This window comes from Cupressus sempervirens, chromosome 2 (assembly GCF_028749045.1).
Source record: "Cupressus sempervirens isolate cs-2001-9-10 chromosome 2, ASM2874904v1, whole genome shotgun sequence".
In the NCBI taxonomy this organism is placed as follows: Eukaryota; Viridiplantae; Streptophyta; class Pinopsida; order Cupressales; family Cupressaceae; genus Cupressus; species Cupressus sempervirens.
This window is the reverse complement of record NC_143119.1, coordinates 355346744-355368782: the sequence shown is the minus strand read 5'-3', so window position 1 is coordinate 355368782 and position 22039 is coordinate 355346744. Positions and strand designations below refer to the sequence as shown.

Genomic DNA, 22039 nt, shown 5'->3' with positions numbered 1-22039 from the left:
ATGTGATGACACTCCCTAGTATGTAGCCTGAGTCTCCTTTGTAGATTTGTGTATCTCTGGTGGTGTACTTATTGTTGGATGTGTTTATTGTGGATATTTACTTTCATTGAGGATGATTGGTGATTCATGGATGTTGTACTTTTGACATGTGGCTTTTGACTTGAGATGATTACCTTTCGTTGACTTTATCTTTTGGTCTTGGTATTTGGTTTATACTTGGTTTGTGTATGATGTTTGGTTATGTGGTGTCGGTATTGGATTGAGTGTTCTTTCTGGATTATTTTATCTTCTTGAGTAGCATGTGTTACCTTTGAGGTAGTTTTGACTATTAGGGGTACCTTGCCTAGGAATGTTTTATGTTTGATAGCCGTATGTGGATCATTCATTATCTTCCCTGCATGGTGGGAGTGGAAGCCTGACTAGGTAACCACGCGGTCGGGAGGTAGTGCCTTCTTACCATTTGGGTTCCCCTTCACATTGGCAGCTGTTGGATGTTCATTGCAGGAGGTGTACCTTTATCATTCTTATTTCTTATCTTGGAGACTTCTTTTCGGATGATGTATATATGTTATCATGTATTTTGATTTATTGTATCTATTTTCACATACCCTGCGACATGTGCAGTGGATGTTATTTATTGGATGTACTTTCATTGTGTTAGGTATACTTATGCATTTGCTTATGTGATTATGTATTTGTTATTTCTTTATGATCATGAGACATTGTACTTGGAAACTTAAACTAATTAATTTAAAATTATTAAATGTGACTCAACGTAAAGGAATCCTTGAGGAATTGAAACTATATCTGTAATTGCAGATGTGTATTTGATATGTATGTTCTTATTGCTTCCACATTAATGTTATCTTGATGTTGTTTAAACTTTTAAAAAAAAATAGTTCAGTAAACATTGTAACATGTTAGGTTTATTTCTCTTGGGTTCCCGAGCGGGGCGTTACATCTGGTATCAGAGCCTAGTTTCAACATTGAGAACTCTGGGCATTATGTGCTCCATTACTTGAGCAATTAGTAAACTTACAACGCATTTAAACGACAAACTTATATTGACATCAAATTTGAAACCAAACAGTTGAACATTAAACTCTAAAATGATACAAATTCTGAACATGGAACTAGAAAACTTATAAAACTTTTCGGATTATTGCTTTATGTTAGTAAGTTATGACCTTATGGTTATGATGGATTCTTAGATGTCGTTGTTGTGTTTGGGTGTTGTAGGAGAGATGACTTCTGATTCTAGATCCATTGCTAGGGGTCGTAGCTCAGGACGTGGTAGAAGTTGTGGGAGAGTTAGTCACCCTATTCCTTCCTTGGTCCATTCAGGGGACCCTATTCAGGAAGAGGCTAGAGAGGATGATAGTGTTAAGCATCATGCTGAGACAGAAGGACCGGTCACTAGAGACTTGGTCAAGGAGATCCTAGCACGCCTACCTTTGCAAGATAGAGTTCATAATTTAGAGCATGGAGATAGAGATAGGTCCATGAGTCCTAGAGGGAGGAACCTAGAGAGCATAAGGCGGTCTAGCCAGCCCATCCAGATGAAGGACCTATTACGGGTCAAGATCAAAACTTTTAATGGAGAAGGTACTGGATATGATGCTGAGAATTGGTTGATTGCACTAGATAGATGTTTTTCCATGCAAGAATTTGACTCCAATGTCAGAGCAAGATATGCCATTACCCATTTAGAGCTCTTCGCAGCGATTTGGTGGAATATGGAGGAGAAGAAACTTGGGATAAATATGCAGACTGTTACATGGGAGTTGTTCCTTGAACACTTCCATGAGCGATTTCTATCAGAGCAGTGGCAACTTTAGAGGGCAGATGAGTTTCATGACTTGAGACAGGGTACCAAGACTGTGGTGGAGTATGAGCGTAAGTTCTTCGAGCTTATGTCTTATGTGGGAGTTAGTGATAGCTCACCATTGATGGTCCAACATTTCATTAGAGGACTTAATGCTAACATCATTGGGGGTGTTAAGGTTTTCCAACCTAAAACCCTTAAGGATGCTATATTGCGAGCTACTTTGGTTGAGGTGAGTGTGACTTCAGGCCAAGGTGGCCTACCAGGTGTTCAGGCTAGAGGGGCACTTTATTCAGGAGCATTGAGGGATAACCAGTCTCAAGGGGCTGGAAGTTCTAGAAATTCTCCTAACTTCTCTAAAGGTAATCAGGAGAAGCCGAGAAGAAAGTTCTTCCATGGTAACAGTGGTGGTTCACAGTCAGGGAAGTATCGCAACTGGAAGCGTAGTATGCGCAATAGGTTGGATCGAGTTCCTTGAGCTCTTAGTGAGGATGCTAGTGTTGGTAGTTTTGATCAGTCATGTGCACCTGGAGCTCAGGGAGGCTTTAGTGGAGATTGCTACTTTTGTGGACAATATGGTCATAGAGCGACCAATTGCCCCAATCGTGGACCTTAGTTTTGAGTTCTCTGGGTTTGATTCATGTTTCTTTGTAATGGGCTTCCAGGAGTAAGCCTAATTCTAGGGGGGGTGGATGTAGTGCCTGCCCCTAGATCGCATTTTTGTTATCATTGTCAAATTCCTTAGGCCGATTTTATGCATTGATTAGTTTTAGAGATACTGGATTTACAATATTATGATATTATTTCATGTTTTGGATTACATATATACTTGTTGATTTCATTTCATTCATGTGGTGTTAATGATATCTTAATGATTCCTAATTAGTAAATGCGGTTTCTTTCATAAAAATGGTAACATGATGTCTTTAATGATGATTAGGTTGTATTGATAGAGATGCATTATTATATGTACGCATTTGATCTTAGATTTGTGATTTTATACTTACCTCATACTTGCATGTGTATGGTGCGCGTGTTTATTTTATCTTTTGTCTGACGTGTTTGATGTGGTTAAGGGAGGGAGTCGTAGTCACTTGCTAGTCGGGATCTACACGATGAACCACTCCCTGCCATCGTCTGTTTAGTTTAGATAGATTATATACATGTACATGCTTGTCTTTTATGCAGGATGTAGGTACCAGGCATCGACTTCCCTGAATTGCCAGGATGAGCGTGCCCTATTACAAATACTCAAATGGTGAGAATGGGAAGATAATGATCAGGTCCAATCCTAGCCATAAGCCTATAATACTTGTCCTGCAAGGAGGACTCGTAACAGACTGTCTACCCTTTTTAAAACCCATGAGTATTTTGTGCGTATGTTGTTTTGTGAGTCTTTGATGAATTTCTATTAATTAAGTCTAATTAATAGATTAAATTAATAATTTAATTTAATGGAGAATTATTATGACTTTTTGAATATTTAATTATATTTAATTAATTGAGAAATTAATTAAATATAAAGAATTGAATTGGAAGATAAAAGTTTTAAGATTAAATTTAGAACATGATTATATTTATTTAATTTAATAATAATATATTTAGAGTGCATTTTTAAATAAATGCTAAATATTATTGTTATTTAAGTTAATAAATATTTTATCAATTAAGTTTCTAAAATGAAATTAAAAGTGAAAAGATATTTAATTATCATAAAGATTATAGTTCGCATGATTTATGCATGAGTTGAAAATAAAAGAAATTAATTGAAAAGATTAAACATGTGAACTCGAATAAAGATATTTTAATAATGTGCACATGAGATTTAAAAAGTTATAAATTGATTAAAATAGAAGTCAAGTGGATAGTTAAATAAAGTACTTTAACAATTCACTTAAAGTGCATGAAGGAATAATAAAAGAATATTTAAATTTTAAAAGAAAATTAATTGTGCATGAATGAATTAATCAAATTAAATAATTATTATTTTAGAGTTGTAGAGACAGAAACCCTAAAGGTAATTAGATTCTATATTAGAGGTTTTTGGGGTCATTATTACGGGGGGAACAGGTTTTCAGGGAACACACTTTTGGAAGAGGAACAAAGAAATCTTTGGAAGTTTTGAAGGGTTTGGTTTAGCAAGGGATCACTAGATTGTTAGCATCAGATCAAGGTAGGGTTTGTGAACCATTCTAGAAACACTTTCGGATCTTTGTCTTCTTCGTGCTTGTTAGAAATTGCTTTCTCAAATTTTATTGAATGAATCTTGCTACCTTTCTTCTGAATCTTTTGCGATTTGATTTCTTCTGGGAATCGGGATTGAAAAACTATTTAAATAACCTCGTTCAGCAATTGAAAGAAATTGGTAATAAATCGGGATCTGGGCTTTTGAATTAAATTGGAATTTAAAATTTAAATTTAGAAAGAGTTTGTTTGTGGAAATGAAAATCTTAGGATTGAAAATTCAAAGGGTTCGATTTATTTTTCCTATTAGACTGAAGTTTCAATCATGGATTAAAAATATATATACATATTTTAATATGAACTGGAAGAAGTATTGTGTAAAAATGATATATATATATATATAGATATATATGTAAATATATATATATATATATATATATATATATATATATATATATATATATATATATATATATATGTATATATATATATATATATGTATATGTATATGTATATATATGTATATATATGTATATATATATATATATGTATATTATGTATATATATATATATATGTATGTATGTATATATATATGTATATATATATGTGTATATATATATATATGTGTGTGTATATATATATATATATATGTGTGTGTGTGTGTGTGTGTGTGTATATATATATATATGAGATAAAAGTAAGTTTACAATAAATTTTATATATATATACACAAAGCTTTTAATTATAATAATTATAATAATAAAACGTTTTTCAAAATTTTATAATTTAAAATTTTTTTAAAAATAATAATAATACATAATGCAGGGTGGGGATATTACACCCCCCACCGTACCTGCTGTCGGCATTGATTGTCGCGGCAGCCGGTACCGCTGCTGCGCGCAACAGGGTACCTGTTGTCGCAGGTACCAGGCCGGCGGGCCTTTAAACACGCTAAAATATATATACATTTTTATATATTGTTTTTTTTAATAAATTTTAATGCGTTTTAAAATGTATTTAATAAATGTGATTTAATAATGTTTTATTAATGACCTTTATTAATATTTAATAATTTAAATATTAATATATATTAATGTAGTTTTCATAATTATTAATAGTTTTTAGTTAAATATTAATAAATTGATAATCAATAAAGATTTTAATATAAGTATTTAAATGAACAATTATTGATTAATTTAATTAATATTAGCTTAATTAAAGTTAATTAATAATGGATATTATTTGTTAAAATTGTAAAATTGGATTATTGATTTAATAGAAGATATTAATGAGGGTTTAATGATTTTAATAAAGTCGAATTTGTTTTATTTAAAATCATTAAGGATTGTTTTTATAATATAAATAAATAAATGATTATCCTTAGCTTAGTTATAAGGTAATTGAACAATCATTTAAATATAGAAATGGGTTAGTTAAAAAGGAATAATTGTGAAAACTTATTACCTAGAACATATGTTTAACTGAAAATGAAACCTTATGTTCAACTTAACTACGTGAGTTCGATTAAACCAAACATGAAACTTACTCTTGGTATCTGTATTGTTTTACTTGTACTTCCTATGCTTTGAGATTTTGGCATTGATTAGATGTCGACCAGTCTAGGGAGTACACCAGAGGTTTTGTGAGATTTATTTTATACTATTGATGTGATTGGATGTCATGATGTGTTTTGTGATTCATATTGGAGATTATATTTATGAGGTTTATATTGTGGAGCTTTTATGTGTTCTTGGATGGCAGAACCATCTTGTTATCAGGTTGCCTGTTAAGGAACCGAGTTTGATCTTTATGAGTGTTGTGGTATGGGACACAACTGTTTTTTTATGTGCTTAGGAGAGGTTGTCTAGGTACGTGACTTGGGAGTGGCTTGCATAGGGGTCCGGGACCCAAAGTGGTCAGTACCAGGGTAACCTAATGCAAGTTATGTAATAAGTGATAATCTAGTAATTAAAACTTTTGGGGGGAAAACACACTAAAAAGACAAGTTAGAGATTTTTGATCTACCCAGGCCTTTAGTGCTTGTATAGACTGAGGATGGGAATGAGATGAGTGCCTCGTCTTCTTGAGAGGGCTTTCTAGTTTTCCATATGTGTGATGTTGAGGGTGTGGGGTTCAGAGTAACCAGTCCAGGGTAACTCAACGCTTGAGGGTCTGGGGTCTATTAAGAGATCAGTCCAGGGTAACTCAAGCAGCCATGTGATGACACTCCCTAGTATGTAGTCTGAGTCTCCTTTGTAGATTTGTGTATCTCTGGTGGTGTACTTATTGTTGGATGTGTTTATTGTGGATATTTACTTTCATTGAGGATGATTGGTGATTCATGGATGTTGTACTTTTGACATGTGGCTTTTGACTTGAGATGATTATCTTTCGTTGACTTTATCTTTTGGTCTTGGTATTTGGTTTATACTTGGTTTGTGTATGATGTTTGGTTATGTGGTGTCGGTATTGGATTGAGTGTTCTTTTTGGATTATTTTATCTTCTTGAGTAGCATGTGTTACCTTTGAGGTAGTTTTGACTATTAGGGGTACCTTGCCTAGGAATGTTTTATGTTTGATAGCCGTATGTGGATCGTTCATTATCTTCCCTGCACGGTGGGAGTGGAAACCTGACTAGGTAACCACGCGGTCGGGAGGTAGTGCCTTCTTACCATTTGGGTTTCCCTTCACATTGGCAGCTGTTGGATGTTCATTGCAGGAGATGTACCTTTATCATTCTTATTTCTTATCTTGGAGACTTCTTTTCGGATGATGTATATATGTTATCATGTATTTTGATTTATTGTATCTATTTTCACATACCCTGCGACATGTGCAGTGGATGTTATTTATTGAATGTACTTTCATTGTGTTAGGTATACTTATGCATTTGCTTATGTGATTATGTATCTGTTATTTCTTTATGATCATGAGACATTGTAGTTGGAAACTTAAACTAATTAATTTAAAATTATTAAATGTGACTCAACGTAAAGGAATCCTTGTGGAATTGAAACTATATTTGTAATTGCAGATGTGTATTTGATATGTATGTTCTTATTGCTTCCACATTAATGTTATCTTGATGTTGTTTAAACTTTAAAAAAAAAATAGTTCAGTAAACATTGTAACATGTTAGGTTTATTTCTCTTGGGTTCCCGAGCGGGGCGTTACAGGTGATGCTCACAAGGGTGAAGCACCGGGACTTCCCAGGAGGTCACCCATCCCAGTACTACTCCAGCATGAGCGCGCTTAACTACAGAGTTTCCTCCATAGTTAAACCCAAAGCTTGCAACACTTGGTGAAGGTTTTGCAAATGGGGTTGCAAGCTTTGGGTTTAACTATGGAGGAAACTCTGTAGTTAAGCGCGCTCAGGCTAGAGTAGTACTAGGATGGGTGACCTCCCAGGAAGTCCCGGTGCTTCACCCCTGTGAGCATCACCTAGATCCAATGAGTGCTAAGTGTTCCATTTATTCTCATGAGAGATGGATTCATGTTGAATCACTACTCATGAAACATGGGTCATCAAGTTTGACTCAAAATCACATAGTTAAATCCTGATATTCATATCACAATTTGACTAGCTGTGGAAATTATCTCCTACTTATCAATTGATGAGCTTAAGGGGCTTTCTAATGAATGGTTCATAAGGCACAACACTTGGTGAAGGTTTTGCAAATGGGGTTGCAAGCTTTGGGTTTAACTATGGAGGAAACTCCGTAGTTAAGTGCGCTCAGGCTGGAGTAGTACTAGGATGGGTGACCTCCCGGGAAGTCCCGGTGCTTCACCCCTGTGAGCATCACCTAGATCCAATGAGTGCTAAGTGTTCCATTTATTCTCATGAGAGATGGATTCATGTTGAATCACTACTCATGAAACATGGGTCATCAAGTTTGACTCAAAATCACACAATTAAATCCTGATATTCATATCACAATTTGACTAGCTGTGGAAATTATCTCCTACTTATCAATTGATGAGCTTAAGGGGCTTTCTAATGAATGGTTCATAAGGCACAACACTTGGTGAAGGTTTTGCAAATGGGGTTGTAAGCTTTGGGTTTAACTATGGAGGAAACTTCGTAGTTAAGCACGCTCAGGCTGGAGTAGTACTGGGATGGGTGACCTCCCGGGAAGTCCCAGTGCTTCACCCCTGTGAGCATCACCTAGATCCAATGAGTGCAAAGTGTTCCATTTATTCTCATGAGAGATGGATTCATGTTGAATCACTACTCATGAAACATGGGTCATCGAGTTTGACTCAAAATCACATAGTTAAATCCTGATATTCATATCACAACAAGTCCTTTGTTGTCGAATCCTTGTCTATCTTGAAAGAATTTGAAATAAACAAAAATCAAATCACTTCCAATATTTATAGCATCCTCTATATTTTTGCATGAAAGATTGCCAATTCTTATTGGAATTTTTTTTTCCTTCTTATCTTTGGGTAAAAAATTTATTGTTACCACTGCTAGCTAACAATAGACTTCAGCTAGAATGAAACAATCTAGAGAAAATCTAGGCAACCTTAAAGGTTCTTCATCAAATGTGAATCTAGGGAAGTGGATGAACTAGCTACAATGCACTTGTATGAATTGAAAAGCCTCTAAAGAGACCCTTTCTTCCCCTCTACCCACCTATTCAAAACACAATTTACCTAGGAAAACATCATGAACTTTTCTATAATTAGTCAACACTTGGCTATTTTGTAGGTAAGGGCAATAGCTATATAGGAATACTTTATCATTCTAAGGTTCATCTGTGAAAGGGATGAGATCTTGAGTACATGCCAAACAATAGATGAGGTATGAAAACATGAAGAAATCTTTCTTTATGGTTTTTGTTACCTTCACTTGATCTCTCATAGAACCTGATATAACTTCAACCCAATCCATATATTATTTTCCATCCAGAATAATATCAATAAAGGGATACATCCAGTCTTCAAAAAGGTATACTTTAGATGAACCTTTGATGCTATGCAACATGACCACTAAATCATGAATGGAAAGCTTCATGTGATCTTTATGTAAACCCTTTGGCAGATGTGAACCTCCCTTATAGAACTTTTTAGTCCAATGATAGGCTATGACAAAGTGATTCTCTTAAGAATTCTCATTGAACTTGGCGTAGGATTTGGTAGGGGTAAAATCAGAAAAAAATTTCATGTACTATTTTGAACACAAAAGTGATGGTGTTTCGGTCTACAGAAAGAAAAATTCTTCCATCATTTCTCCTAATGCATCTAGACCTAATGTCATAGTGGTTCATCCATTCTTCAACTAGTTTAGGGCTGATAACGACTTCAGGGAAATCCATGGCTTATAATATCCCACTATCCATGATTTCCCCATGAGCTCAGCTTCCACATTTGACTGAATTTTATCACAAACTGCATCTATGTTGATCCCCTAAATCTGTATTGATTAGCAAGGGACTCTTGCAATCCATACTAGCATGGTTACCAGAAATGCAAGGAAGATTGCATTTTTTCCAACTCTTGAATAAAATCACAATACTCAACTAAACCCAAAGAGAAATTTGTTGAGAACTAGAAACTTGAAGTAGAGAAACGTATGAAAATTACCTTTGAACTTGCAGAAGTAAATCTTCTTAGCCTTGTGAATCCTTTATGCTGCATATCTCCATAGCTAATATTCAAAATGAAAGTGAACTCGCCTTTCAAGATGATTTCATTTAAAGAATGTGAATAATTAATCAATGCAGAGGATGAGATTTTAGACAGATTTACTTGTTTGGCAATTGAATATGACAAGACTCTCCGCAGGAATTGTCATAAATGAATATCCTTTCATACTTACAACTTTTTACCTCATCATGATTACCCTACTACATGTTATCCTCCTCATTTTCTTGACCTTTTTCTATGCAAAAGATTTCTATTTAATGATTTCAAATAAACCGAACCTCATCATAATCACCCTTTTTATCGTAAATCATGCAGCATCTTTCCTTTACTTACATCATCTAGAGGTATGTGGGGTCCACTTTCACATTCATGATGTTCAATCTCCCTCGGCTCTGACACTTTTTTGTGTTGGGTCCCACTTACTCGTCCTTCCAAAGAATGCTCTTGAAGTGTCAAACATTTTGAACCGGTTTGAACCATGTTCAAAGTGGTTCAACATGTTCAAATATGTTCAAAATTTCCAAAGGTTTGATAGTCCAAAAAGTTCAAAAGTTAATAACTTTGGTTAAATGAATAGGTTCCAACTAACATCAAGCAAAAATAAAGATTTAGCTTTAGGACAACTTGCATCTATGTACTTTGGCAAACTTTGGGCTAAAGGGAAAATAAAACGAAAGGTTCCAAAGGAAACAGAAACCAAAATAAAGAGAACTATCCACAAAATACATGAACTGACAAGTTAGAAGTAGAATATAACGAAGAAATCTTAAATAACTATATATTATTTATTTATATTTTAATTATTTTTTAGATTTTAAGTAGTTAAATTTCATATTATAATGTCTATCATTAAGGATTCAATTGAGTTTCATTTTAGAAAAGTTTTTTTCTTAATGTAAAACTTAGATTAAATTTTTGTTAACTTATTTAAATGAAATTGATTGATTCATCTAAAATAAAATTATACTAATTAATAGTTTAAATCAAATTTTACATTTTAATAAACTCTTCCAAAGTACAATTAAATTAAATTCTTAACAATAAATATCACAATTTCAAAGATAATCTAAATTGAAATGTCAATAATCTAAACTAAGCTTAGAGATTAAAATAGTGATACAATAGAATTATTTGAACTATCTTAAATATCTAATTCTTGTTTACTCAATATTCATAAATGATATGAAAATAGAAACAAAACTAATCAAGACTATAACAAAAGAACAAGAAAATAAGATTCTTGTTCACTCAAGATTCATAAATAGCATCAAATTGAAACAACACTAATCTAGACTCTAAAAATAAATCAAGACAAAACTATATTAAACATCATTTTTTCAAGAGACTTTAAATTTTTCATAAACCTAGAGTATATGGAAAAAGACTCTGATAGGTTGTCTTATATAAGTGGTCTTCAATGATTCTTGAATTTTTTAATGTTATCTTAAAAGCAATTATCAATGTTGTTTACATATAATAACATAGTACATGAATAACACAAATCTATGATAAATTGAAATATAATAAAATTAAAATTAAAAAATCAAAATTGAATTTTATTTTTAAATTCAATTACTCACGATTTTAATTTATAATTTTAAATATATAAAAATAAAATCTAAACTAATCTTATGAAAATAAGTTGTCTTTCTTGTGATTAATTATTATAATTATTTATTAAGTTCAAGTATACTCAAACTTAAACCTTTCACAATTTACCAAGGTGTTGTAAACTCTTACTTAAATTGATTTTTTATTTTTAAATTATTAATATATTATTAATATTGAAAATTTGTGTTATATAATTTTATTATTAGTTAAAAAATCTCATATCTTAAAAAACATAATAATAATAATAATAGAAATAGAAATTACAATAAACAAAATTTATACATCTAATATTTTATAAAAAATATTTCATTAAAAAAAAATATTTTTCCATAGGGATGCAAACAAATTGGCTTAAATTTGTTAGCTTTGTGTAAAATCCGATGTCAAATAGATTGACCAATTAAACGTGAAGAAAATCATTATTCTTATTTTGTTATTTAAATATTTTACACATTACGTTAGAAAATAATATAAGAACTCTAGAAAAGGAGAATTATGCATTTCATTACAACCACCTACCATTGCTAGATTTTTCCACATTCGAAGAACTTATAAAAATTACAACCACCTACCATTTTGACTTTTATTTTAAAGTAATGATTAGAAACTATTAGACTCATCTATTCATTGTACTAACCGATAAGAAAATGACATAAAAAATTAATAATAAATTTTATAAAAGAAATAGAAATTAGAAACATTATTAAGGTACAAACATTTTTAAAATTCTCTGATTTGATTGGTTAAAAGAAAAAATAAATTGACATTGATGAATGCTCCCCCTATGGAGAAACTAATAACAACAATAAAGTATTTTCCATAAGGATATGGACAAATTTTGTTTTCTTACCAATTTGTAATAAACTAAATTTCATAAATATATACACATATGAGCAGGCTTGGAATTTGATGGCCGTATTGGCCATTTTTGCACTTTTTAACCGTATATGACAAGTTAAAAAATTGTAAGACCGTATGATTTGATAAGCTAATTTTTTAGAGAACCGTCAATATGACAAGTAAATCTATTACTAAACCATCAATATTTGTTATAGGTAATTTAGTATTATATTTAATATTATACATAAATGTGATTTCATAATCTGTATAATATATATGTATGACAAATATATTATTTTATATTATAGATGTTTCTATTTTGGTAACAACCAATTTTTTTATCAAAATATATAATGAAAGGCATGAATTTTTTTAGCCGTCATAGAAAAATCATATGACATGCAGGGGTGACGTCAAATTCCAAGCTTGCATATGAGCATAATGCCCTCCTTAATTTGTGGTGTTAGAACTTCACACCTTTATCCTCATTTATTGGTGTCATTGTGACAAGGGACAATATAGAGCCTCTTAATATTTGGCAAGTGGAGAAAATATGGCCATATTTTTTATTTAATAAATATTTTTAAGCCTAGTCAACTCACAAGTTAAGAAATATTGTTGGAAAGAGTAATGTTTATATAACATATTGAATTCACATTGGTCACATTTGATTAAATTATAAATAAATTAAAACATTTCCTTTACAAAGTGTTTTGTAAAGCATAATTAATTTCCATTTTGGTCAACTACAAATAGGTATTGGTCGTTGGGAGCAGAAAAGAATTTGCTGTAACTGCCAAACAAAATTAAAGCATATGACCTAATCTTTCCGGCTCGTGTGTGAGCACATTAAGGCTGAAAACTAGGTCGCGGTCACATGAGATAATATTTGGGGCTAAAATCTTGGTCACATGATAATCACGTTTGCGGGGATTGTGGGCCAAAATATTCGGATCCTCTGGTCTTTTGTCTCCACCCCCTCGTATCAAGTTACTAAAAACAAAAGGGCAGATGCAAGCAGATTCCACTAGGAGCAGCTGTCTTCTATTTTCTTGTATTGTAACTTGTAATTTAATATTTTCTTTCCTTGTAACTTCTATTTTGATATTTCACCTGCTACCATTTATTCAATCCTTCCTAGTTTGTAATTTTCCTCCTTCCCTATTCAAATGCACTACGTGGAGGGGTTATGACTTCCATTTCATATGGTTGGTTGTCCATTTTGTCAATTCCTATACAAATTTATGTTGGAAGATTTGAATAGGCACTTTGACATTTACTTTTGATTATCTTGCATGTGGAAGTGGAATTGAGAAGTTAATTTGATGGGTAGAAATTTATAGTTTATATGTGGAATGAGTTGATGTAATTTTGATTGTTGGAAAAGATTTATCTTGTTCTATTTGAGATAATGATCTATATGTTAAGTTTTTAAGAGAGTTGATTTGATGATAATAAATGAAGAATGAAGAATAAAGAATAAAGATTGGTTTTATTTTTAATTTTTTAAAATGATACAAAAGAAGTGGATTGGTTCTTTGAAATGATTGTACTTCAATTTAACTCATAATGATAAATAAGGAATGAATATAGAAACTAGTTTTAAGATCTTTATAAGTTTAGAGACTTGAGTGTATTTTCTAACAATAGATCCAAATTAATGTGACAGGCCAAGATTAGCACATAAGTGCAAACTTTTATAATATGTAGAGATGGAATAGGAGTCGATTAGACTTAGTTTCTAACTTTCATGCAAAAAATTACTATCATGGACGCTACTCAATGAGTAAGAAAAACCTAATTGTTATGAAGCCAAAACATATAAGATAAGAAAAGGGCTTATGTATTAGTTTCAAACATCATAGAATTCATAAAAACAAAAAAATTCTTCATGCTTCATGAATCTCATCATATCTACAAACATGTGATGTGGTCATTTTCTATTCAATTCTGCAAAAGAAAATGGGTGAACAAAAATGTAGGCATTGAAGAAATGAAGTCTTCAAATTTAGAGAGAGAAAATGAATCATCTAAAAGAACTAAACATCTTTGATTCTCATAAATTATTAAAAGATATTTTTAAAATTAATACAAATATTTCAAAAGAAAAAATTACATGACAATCTGATTAAAAAAACATAAAATACAACTAAACAAATATAAAAAATACAATATACTTAACAAACATATACTCAATTATATACAAAAATGCAAACCATCAATACAATATACTCAATTATATACAAAAATGCAAACCATCAATACAATATACTTCATAAACCAGTTAAATTTCTATTAATATATATTCTAAAAATAGAAATACAACCATCCTTTACTTGGATAACTATGTAATGAAATGTTATTGTTAAATATATAAATTAAATGTTATTGTTAAATATTAAATTAAAGATGAAATCAGTCATCTAACGAAATGCTATTGTTAAAATATAAATTAAAGACGGAGATCTTATAATATAAGAAAAATCTTGCTACTCTTGACAATTTTAACTTTAATAATATTTACCTTGATCTCATGAGCATCATGAAAATGCTTCTCCTTTTCCATTTTGTATTGACAAAAGTGGGAATGTAACCATCTGTTAAAAGAGATTTTTAGAAAATTGTATAAATTTACCCAATGTAATTGGGCAGAATGGCCATTCGAAAAAGAAAGAAATATAAAATTAAAGAAAATGTCTAGAAAAATAAATAAACAATAATAAAACAGGTCAACAGTTTTTGTGCGGCCCTCTTAACGATACCACGTTGGTTGGCGATTTCGCGTGCTAAGACAAGCACTTCAAAAGTCGTCCCCAACAAAATGGAAAGGAATTTTAAGAGCAGCACAAGTAAATTACGAGGTTTTAAGGAGAAGGAAACGACTCGTCAACAATGAGAGGGCGGTGAACACGAAGTGCCCACTCTTCTCTGTTTTTTCTCTCTATTTCATTCCCCCTTCAAACCCAACAAATATTTTGTAGCACAAGGACCGGTAGGAAGCTCTGTATCAGAAATCATGTCGAACAGCATGGAAGATGGAACAGCTAAATCTAAGAAGATTTCTGTCAAAGTTGGCGGTGAATTTGGGGGAATTGCCGGAATTGCTGTGGTTGGAGGAGTTGTTGCAGTTGGAATTGCAGCTGGAGCAATTGCTCTTCTCAGGAATCGCCACACCAAAACCAACAGAAATCAACTTGACAAAGATAAGAATCGCCTAACTTCCTGTGAAAATTCTGCTGAAATTTGCCCTTCCCCAAATTCAAATGAGTGTTTTGGGCGAGAGGAGGCCGAGTTGATTGCACCCAGTTCAGAAAATGGCGAAGAAACAGAGCCACCTGTGGAGATTGTTGAGAGTTTGAGGTAAATTCAATTCATTTTGGCTGCATTTGGTGTTTTTGCTGTGGATAAATGGGCAATTTAAGTTTTCTAGAATCAACTTTATGTTAAGACCCAGTTGTTTATTTTCATAATCTTCATACCCATTATATCTGAAGCAAGATCATAATCATTCACTCTCGTGATGGTTTGAGTAAGATGGATTATCCCGGAGGGAGATTTTGTTCACTAGGCGTTTTACCAATGTATATAATTGTTTGGTAATATGTTTTCATCATTATTTTTGGTGGTTAGGGGATGGGATTCAGCTAATTGTTGCTATGAATCATATTTTAAGGGACCCATTTATAAGAGAATCATTACGAGCCATGATTACTGTCGAGATTTTAGAAGCAGTTGAGTTTGAGTTTTTTTAACTTAATTCATAGAAGTTATTTCATTTTGAATTGTATACGCTCTGATTTAAGTTATTTCATTTTGAATTGTATACGCTCTGATTTGTTGTTTTCTTCAATGGATTATCTTCCACCATGATAAATTACAGGCGAGTGCAGAACGTCTTTTCTTTATGTATAGATTTTTTTTCAAGTTGGGCTGTATAATAATGGACATGAACAAGCTGTGTAGAATGACTGCTATTCGAAAGGAAAAGTAGTTTTAATGGATCTGGAAAAGAATGAGAAGTGATGGTAATTGAAAAAAGTTAAGGAGAAATAGTGAGAACGGTACATTTTTAAAGCATCTTTTTCTTGATGGTCTCAGAGACTAAGATTCCTCACAACTCCTTTTAGCTTTTTTTTCTGATTCTGCCTTTTGTCATTACCAGCGATTTGGATGTCTCTCCTGATTGGAAGGACATGAATAAATCCAAGGTTAGTTTTTAAAAAAAAAATTTCAATCTTTTTGGGGGTTCAGTCCATAATTCTATTAAGAAATAAATATAATATTTATATGGAGATAAATTACGATTTCTTTGCAGGAGGAAGGGTCCCCTCGATCACACTTTTCAAGAAAAACTAGCATTGCAAGTACGTCCTCAGATTCTGAGGACTGCTCGGAGGTTTCTAAGAATAACTACACAAGAGATTCAGAGATTGATTCTTCGCAGATGAATTTGAAGGAAGGTAATTTTTATTTTGTCACCGCAGAAGAAACCCCTGGTAAGGAAGCTTCTTCTCAGTTTAGAGAGTGTGTTCCTGATAAGGAGGTACACAATAGCAGCGTAGAACAGTCCATGGATCGAAAAATTGAGTATGAAGAGTCGGTTGATTCTTGTGATGGGTTACAAGGAGAATGTGAAGAAGTTAGTAGTTTTGTAGAATCAGGTGGGTTTGTAGCAGAGCAAAATAGGGCTGGTTTAGAGGAAGAGAGAACCTATTCAGAGGAGTCAGATGGTTGCAAGGACAATAAAGGTCATAAAGGTTTAGATTGCTCTAGTAATTTTGAAGATTCAGATAACAAGGGAGGTGTTTGTCATTCAGATGGCATTCAACATGAGGAATCAGATGATTTAGAGGAAGATTTATATCCAACCAATGAACTTTGCTCTCGTGAGAATAATCGATCTAAGGAATTGATTTGTCCAGAGGCTGATATGCAATGTCATCAAAATGAACAGAGTAAGATAGTACTGGATGAACATTTTGCCCAAGAGGAGGAATTTGAGTCCAATGTAGATCTGTGTCTCCAAGAGCGGCTCGAGTCAGAGGATTCTGAAGATGGCGTGGCAGATAAAGCTCATACAGTGGAACAATACGATAATGAGACGGTTGATTCTAAGGGCACTACTAAGCACCATGATGAAGTAAAAATGCATAGAGAATTAGAAGATTCAGAAGAGGAACTCAAATGCACAGACGTGGATTTGCAAGTTCATCATGATAGATATAAAAATAAGATAGTTGTTGCAGATGAAGAACTGCTTCTTTGCAAAGAACAATGTCTACAGGAGGAGAATTTTGAATCCAATGTAGAGCTCTGTCTCCAAGAGCAGCTCAAGGCAGAGGATTCGGGAGATGGCATGGTAGATAAAGCTCATAAAGTAGAACAATACGATGATGAGATGGTTGATCCTAGGCGTTTGTACACTACTAGCAACCATGATGAAATAGACAGGCATAGAAAATTAGAAGATTCAGAAGAGGAACTCAAATGTGCAGACATGGATTTGCATGTTCATCAAGATGGATATAAAAATGAGATAGTTGTTGCAGATGAAGAACTTCTTCTTTGCAACAAAGAAAGTCTACAGGAGGAGAATTTTGAATCCAATGTAGAGCAGTGCCTGCAAGAAAGGCTTGATTCAGAGGAAGAGCTGGAAAATTGTGCAATAGATTTAGCTAATAATGGTGAACAGTGCCATAATGAAATTGTTATTTCTAAGGATTTTGAAAGTTCAGATTACAAGGAAACTGGTAGCTATTGGGATGAAAGCGGCCAAAATGGGGAAGCTCAAGAACTAGAGGAACATTCTGGTCAATTCAAAGAGCAAATCCAGCAGGAAACAGTCAAGAAAATTGAATGTACAGAAGACAATATTCACATTCACTGCAATGGACAGCAGAATCCTGTAGTTGATGCGAATGAAATGGTGCTTCCATGCAAAGAACAATGCCCACAAGAGGAGAAGTTTGAATATAATGTGGAGAACCAGCATCAAGAGAGGACTCAATTGCAGGAGGTCGAAAATTTCAAGTTAAATGAAGCCTGCAACAGTAAAGGATGCCATTATAATGGAATAGAATCTAATAATTTTGAAAATTTAGATCATAATGAATGTGAAAGCTACGCTGATGAAATTTTCCAAAACAAGGAAATAGTAGTTTCAAAGCAATATTTCAGTCCTCAAAAAGAACAATTCCAGGAGGAGACAGTTGAAGATGCACCCCAGAATGAAATGGTTGCTACATATGAACAGGACATTCTGAGCAAAGAACAAAGCCTAACCGAGGGAACATTTGAATCACATTCAGAGAACTGGCAGCCAGAGATGGTTGATTCAGAGGAGTTGGAAAATAACAAGGTCGATGTAGCTCATGAAGGTAAACAATGCCATTTGGAGGCAAATGATTCTACGGAATTTGTAGCTTTGGGTGAACATGTATCTCACGAAAATGGATCAAACCAGCATGGGGAGATCAATTCAAAGGATTTTGAAGGTTTTGATGAAGGGGAGGCACAAGAGCAATCAGAGAGTGTAAGTGCCACTTCAAAGGAAGATCTAGATAAAGACATTAGGTCAGAGAACAATTTACATCTCAAAGAAGAAAATTCCGAACCATCACTAGAAAAAATTGAAGATATATCTGAAATGGATGCACGATGTGAAAAAAGTATTATTGATTCAAATGAAAAAGAAGATAGCAAAGGAGATACTCTCATTTGCAAAGAGGAACACCAAGAGGAAACACTTGATTCAATACACTCAAAAACTTTTTTCCAAGATGCACTTGTTAAGAATCAAGAAAGTGAAGAACTTATTAGTAAAGTTGATGAACAAAATTTAACAGAGGAAGTTGTGCCCATCATCCAAGAGCATTCCCAGAAAGAGACAGCCAACTCGATAGATAAACTGGATTCAGTCGAAGATATATCTCTCAAGAGTAAGCAATATGAAAGGGAGATGAATGAGTCTAAGGTACTAGATAATCCACATATCTGTGGTGATGATATGTCTGATATGGATGTGCCGTGTGAAGAAAGCACTAATGATTTAAATGGAAAAGAAGATAAAGGAGGCGATGCTCTCATTTTCAAAGAGGATTACCAAGAGGAGTCGCTTGATTCAATAGACTTGCAAACTTTTGTGCATGACGCACATGTTGAAAATCAAGTGAGTGAAGAAGTAATCAGTAAAGTTGAGGAGCTAGATTTAACAGAGGAAGTTGTGCCCAGCATCCATGAACATTCCCAGAAGGAGGCAGCTGATTCAATAGGTAAACTGGATTCAGTGGAGGGTTCATCTCTCAAGAGTAAGCAATATGAAAGGGAGATGAGTGAGTCTGAGGTACCAGATAATCCACATATCTCTGGTGATGATATGCCTGATATGGATGTGCAGTGTGAAGAAAGTACTAATGATTCAAATGGAAAAGAAGATAAAGGAGGAGATGCTCTCATTTGCAAAGAGGAATGCCAAGAGGAATCACTTGATTTAACAGACTCGCAAACTTTTGTGCACGATGCACAAGTTGAAAATGAAGTGAGTGAAGAAGTAATTAGTAAAATTGAGGAGCTAGATTCAACAGAGGAAGTTGTGCCCATCACCCATGAACATTCCCAGGAGGAGACAGCTGATTCAATAGGTAAATTGGATTCAGTGGAAGATTTATCTCTCAAGAGTAAACATTACCAAAGCAAGATGAGTGACTCTGAGGCAGTAGATAATCTGCATATCTCCGGTGAAGATATGTCTGATATAGATGTGCAGTGTGAAGAAAGGAATATTGATTCAAATGAAAAAGAAGTAAAAGAGGACAATGTTCTCATCTGCAAAGAGGAATACCAAAAGGAATCACTTGACTCAATAGAGACACAAAATTTTGTCCTACATGGACATGTTAAGAGTCAAGGAAGCAAAGACGTAATTAGTAAATTTGAGGAACCAGATTTAACAGAGGAAGTTGTGCCCATCATCCAAGAACATTCCCCGAAGGAGACAGCAGATTCAATAGATAAACTCGATTCATTTGAAGATTTATCTCTCAAGAATAAGCAATATCAAATGAAGATGAGTGAATCTGAGGTTTTAGATAATCTGCACATCTCTGGTGAAGTTATGTCTGATATGGATGTGCAGTGTGAAGAAAGTACTATTGATTCAAATGAAAAAGAAGATAAAGAGGAAGATGCTCTCATTTGCAAAGAGGAATCACTTGATTCAATTGACTCACAAATTTTTGTCCATAATGCACATGTTGAGAGCCAAGGAATTGAAGAAGTAATTAATAAGTTTGAGGAACCAGATTTAACAGAGGAAATTTTACCTACAAGCCAAGAACATTTGCAGGAGGAGGCAGCTAATTCAATAGATAAACTGGATTCAGTCGAAGATTTATCTCTCAAAAATAAGCAATACCAAAGGGAGATGAGTGAGTCTGAGGTTTTAGATAATCTGCATATCTCTGGTGAAAAATGCAAAGGGAATACAATTGATTTAGAAAAGCTGGAACAATCAGAAAATGCATGTCTTTCCATGGAACAGCGCCAGCAGAATATAGTTGATTCCAAAGAAACAATTGATTTAGAAAATGTGAATCAATACAAACAATGCGAGAGGGCAGATGTTAATGGTAAGGAATCATACTTTTCCATTAACAATACTTTAATTCCCAAGGGGCTGTGCCCAAATGAGATTGTTGATCCTAAAGACCTGCAAACCAAGCCAAAGGAAGTTGATGGTAATGAATCAGAATACTCTAGTGGAGATGCACTTCGTTCTGAGGAGAAGTATCAGCAGGAGACAACTGATAAAGCAGCAAATGAAGACTATAAACAAGAGCGAAGCGAGTCCCCTGAGGTAGAGGGAGTTCATACAGAAAACTCAGAAGATTCAAGTACAGATACACATTGTGGCAATGGCCAGAAGGAATTGAATCAAAATACATCTACTCATATCGTTTCTACAAGATGCATTCTTGTAGGTTTATCAAATGAAACTGAGGTGCATAAAGAGTCAACCGACAATGAAGCAGATAGTGTCATGAAATCAGAATCAGGGGCAGTTGCTAATCCTATTTCAGTCACAAAAAGAGTAAAGAGTGGGTGTGATCCATTGCATCCTCCACAGTTGGACTCTACTGCTGAAGAAGTCAAATTTCATTCGGCTCAATTCCCAAGGAATCTGACAACTAGGATCAGGATATTTGTATGTGTCTTTGCATTTGCTGCTTTTTTCTTTCTGTTGGCAAGCAAGCTTGCCACAATTTCTACTTCACCAGATGCCACTTGACTTTATGACTAACTTTGAAAGTCAGAGAGAGAGACACAGATCGAACATTTCTTTGTATTTAGGCCATAGCCAGCAATAAGTAGATACTAGATATTCATACTCTAGAAGCAGAAGATAAGTAAGTAGCTCTTTGGACCATAGCTATCAATATATAGATACTAGATATTCATAGTCTAGAAGCAGGATACATATAAATAATCCTTGATGGTTCTTGATGGTCAAGGCAGAGTATGTATTACTATGTACAGTTTTAAATAATTTTGTCAAAATTATCTTCAACAAAGGTTTTTGACATAAGCAGTAATGTTTCTTTCAGCCTATTAATGAATGAAAGATTTTAATAAGATCTATGGGTCTAATTTTGTCAAAACCATCTTTAACAAAGTTTTTTAACATAGAACTTAATGTAATGAATGAAAGATTTAATAACTCCAGAAGACTAATTTTATCAAAATCATGTTTAACAAAGTTATTTTACATGCTTCTTTCAGCCTATGAATGAAAGAAAGATTTTAATAATATCTGAAACTAATTTTGTTTAAACCATCTTTAACGAAGTTTTTGTGCATGAGATTATGCTTCTTTTAGCTGATTGTAAGGATTTTAATAGTAGACTATAGGATGCAGGGATAGCACACAC

General features: G+C 33.5%; 1 protein-coding gene across 1 annotated transcript; it reads left to right on the top strand.

Annotated features, from left to right (window-relative positions):
- The first annotated feature begins 14943 nt into the window (after positions 1 to 14943).
- On the top strand, positions 14944 to 21743 carry LOC149572599 (uncharacterized). The gene is made up of 3 exons (XM_089813700.1): positions 14944 to 15473; positions 16276 to 16321; positions 16429 to 21743. The coding sequence occupies exons 1-3, from the start codon at positions 15130 to 15132 to the stop codon at positions 21397 to 21399; spliced, it is 5361 nt and encodes a 1786-aa protein (XP_089669826.1). The 5' UTR covers positions 14944 to 15129; the 3' UTR covers positions 21400 to 21743.
- The last annotated feature ends 296 nt before the right edge of the window (positions 21744 to 22039 follow it).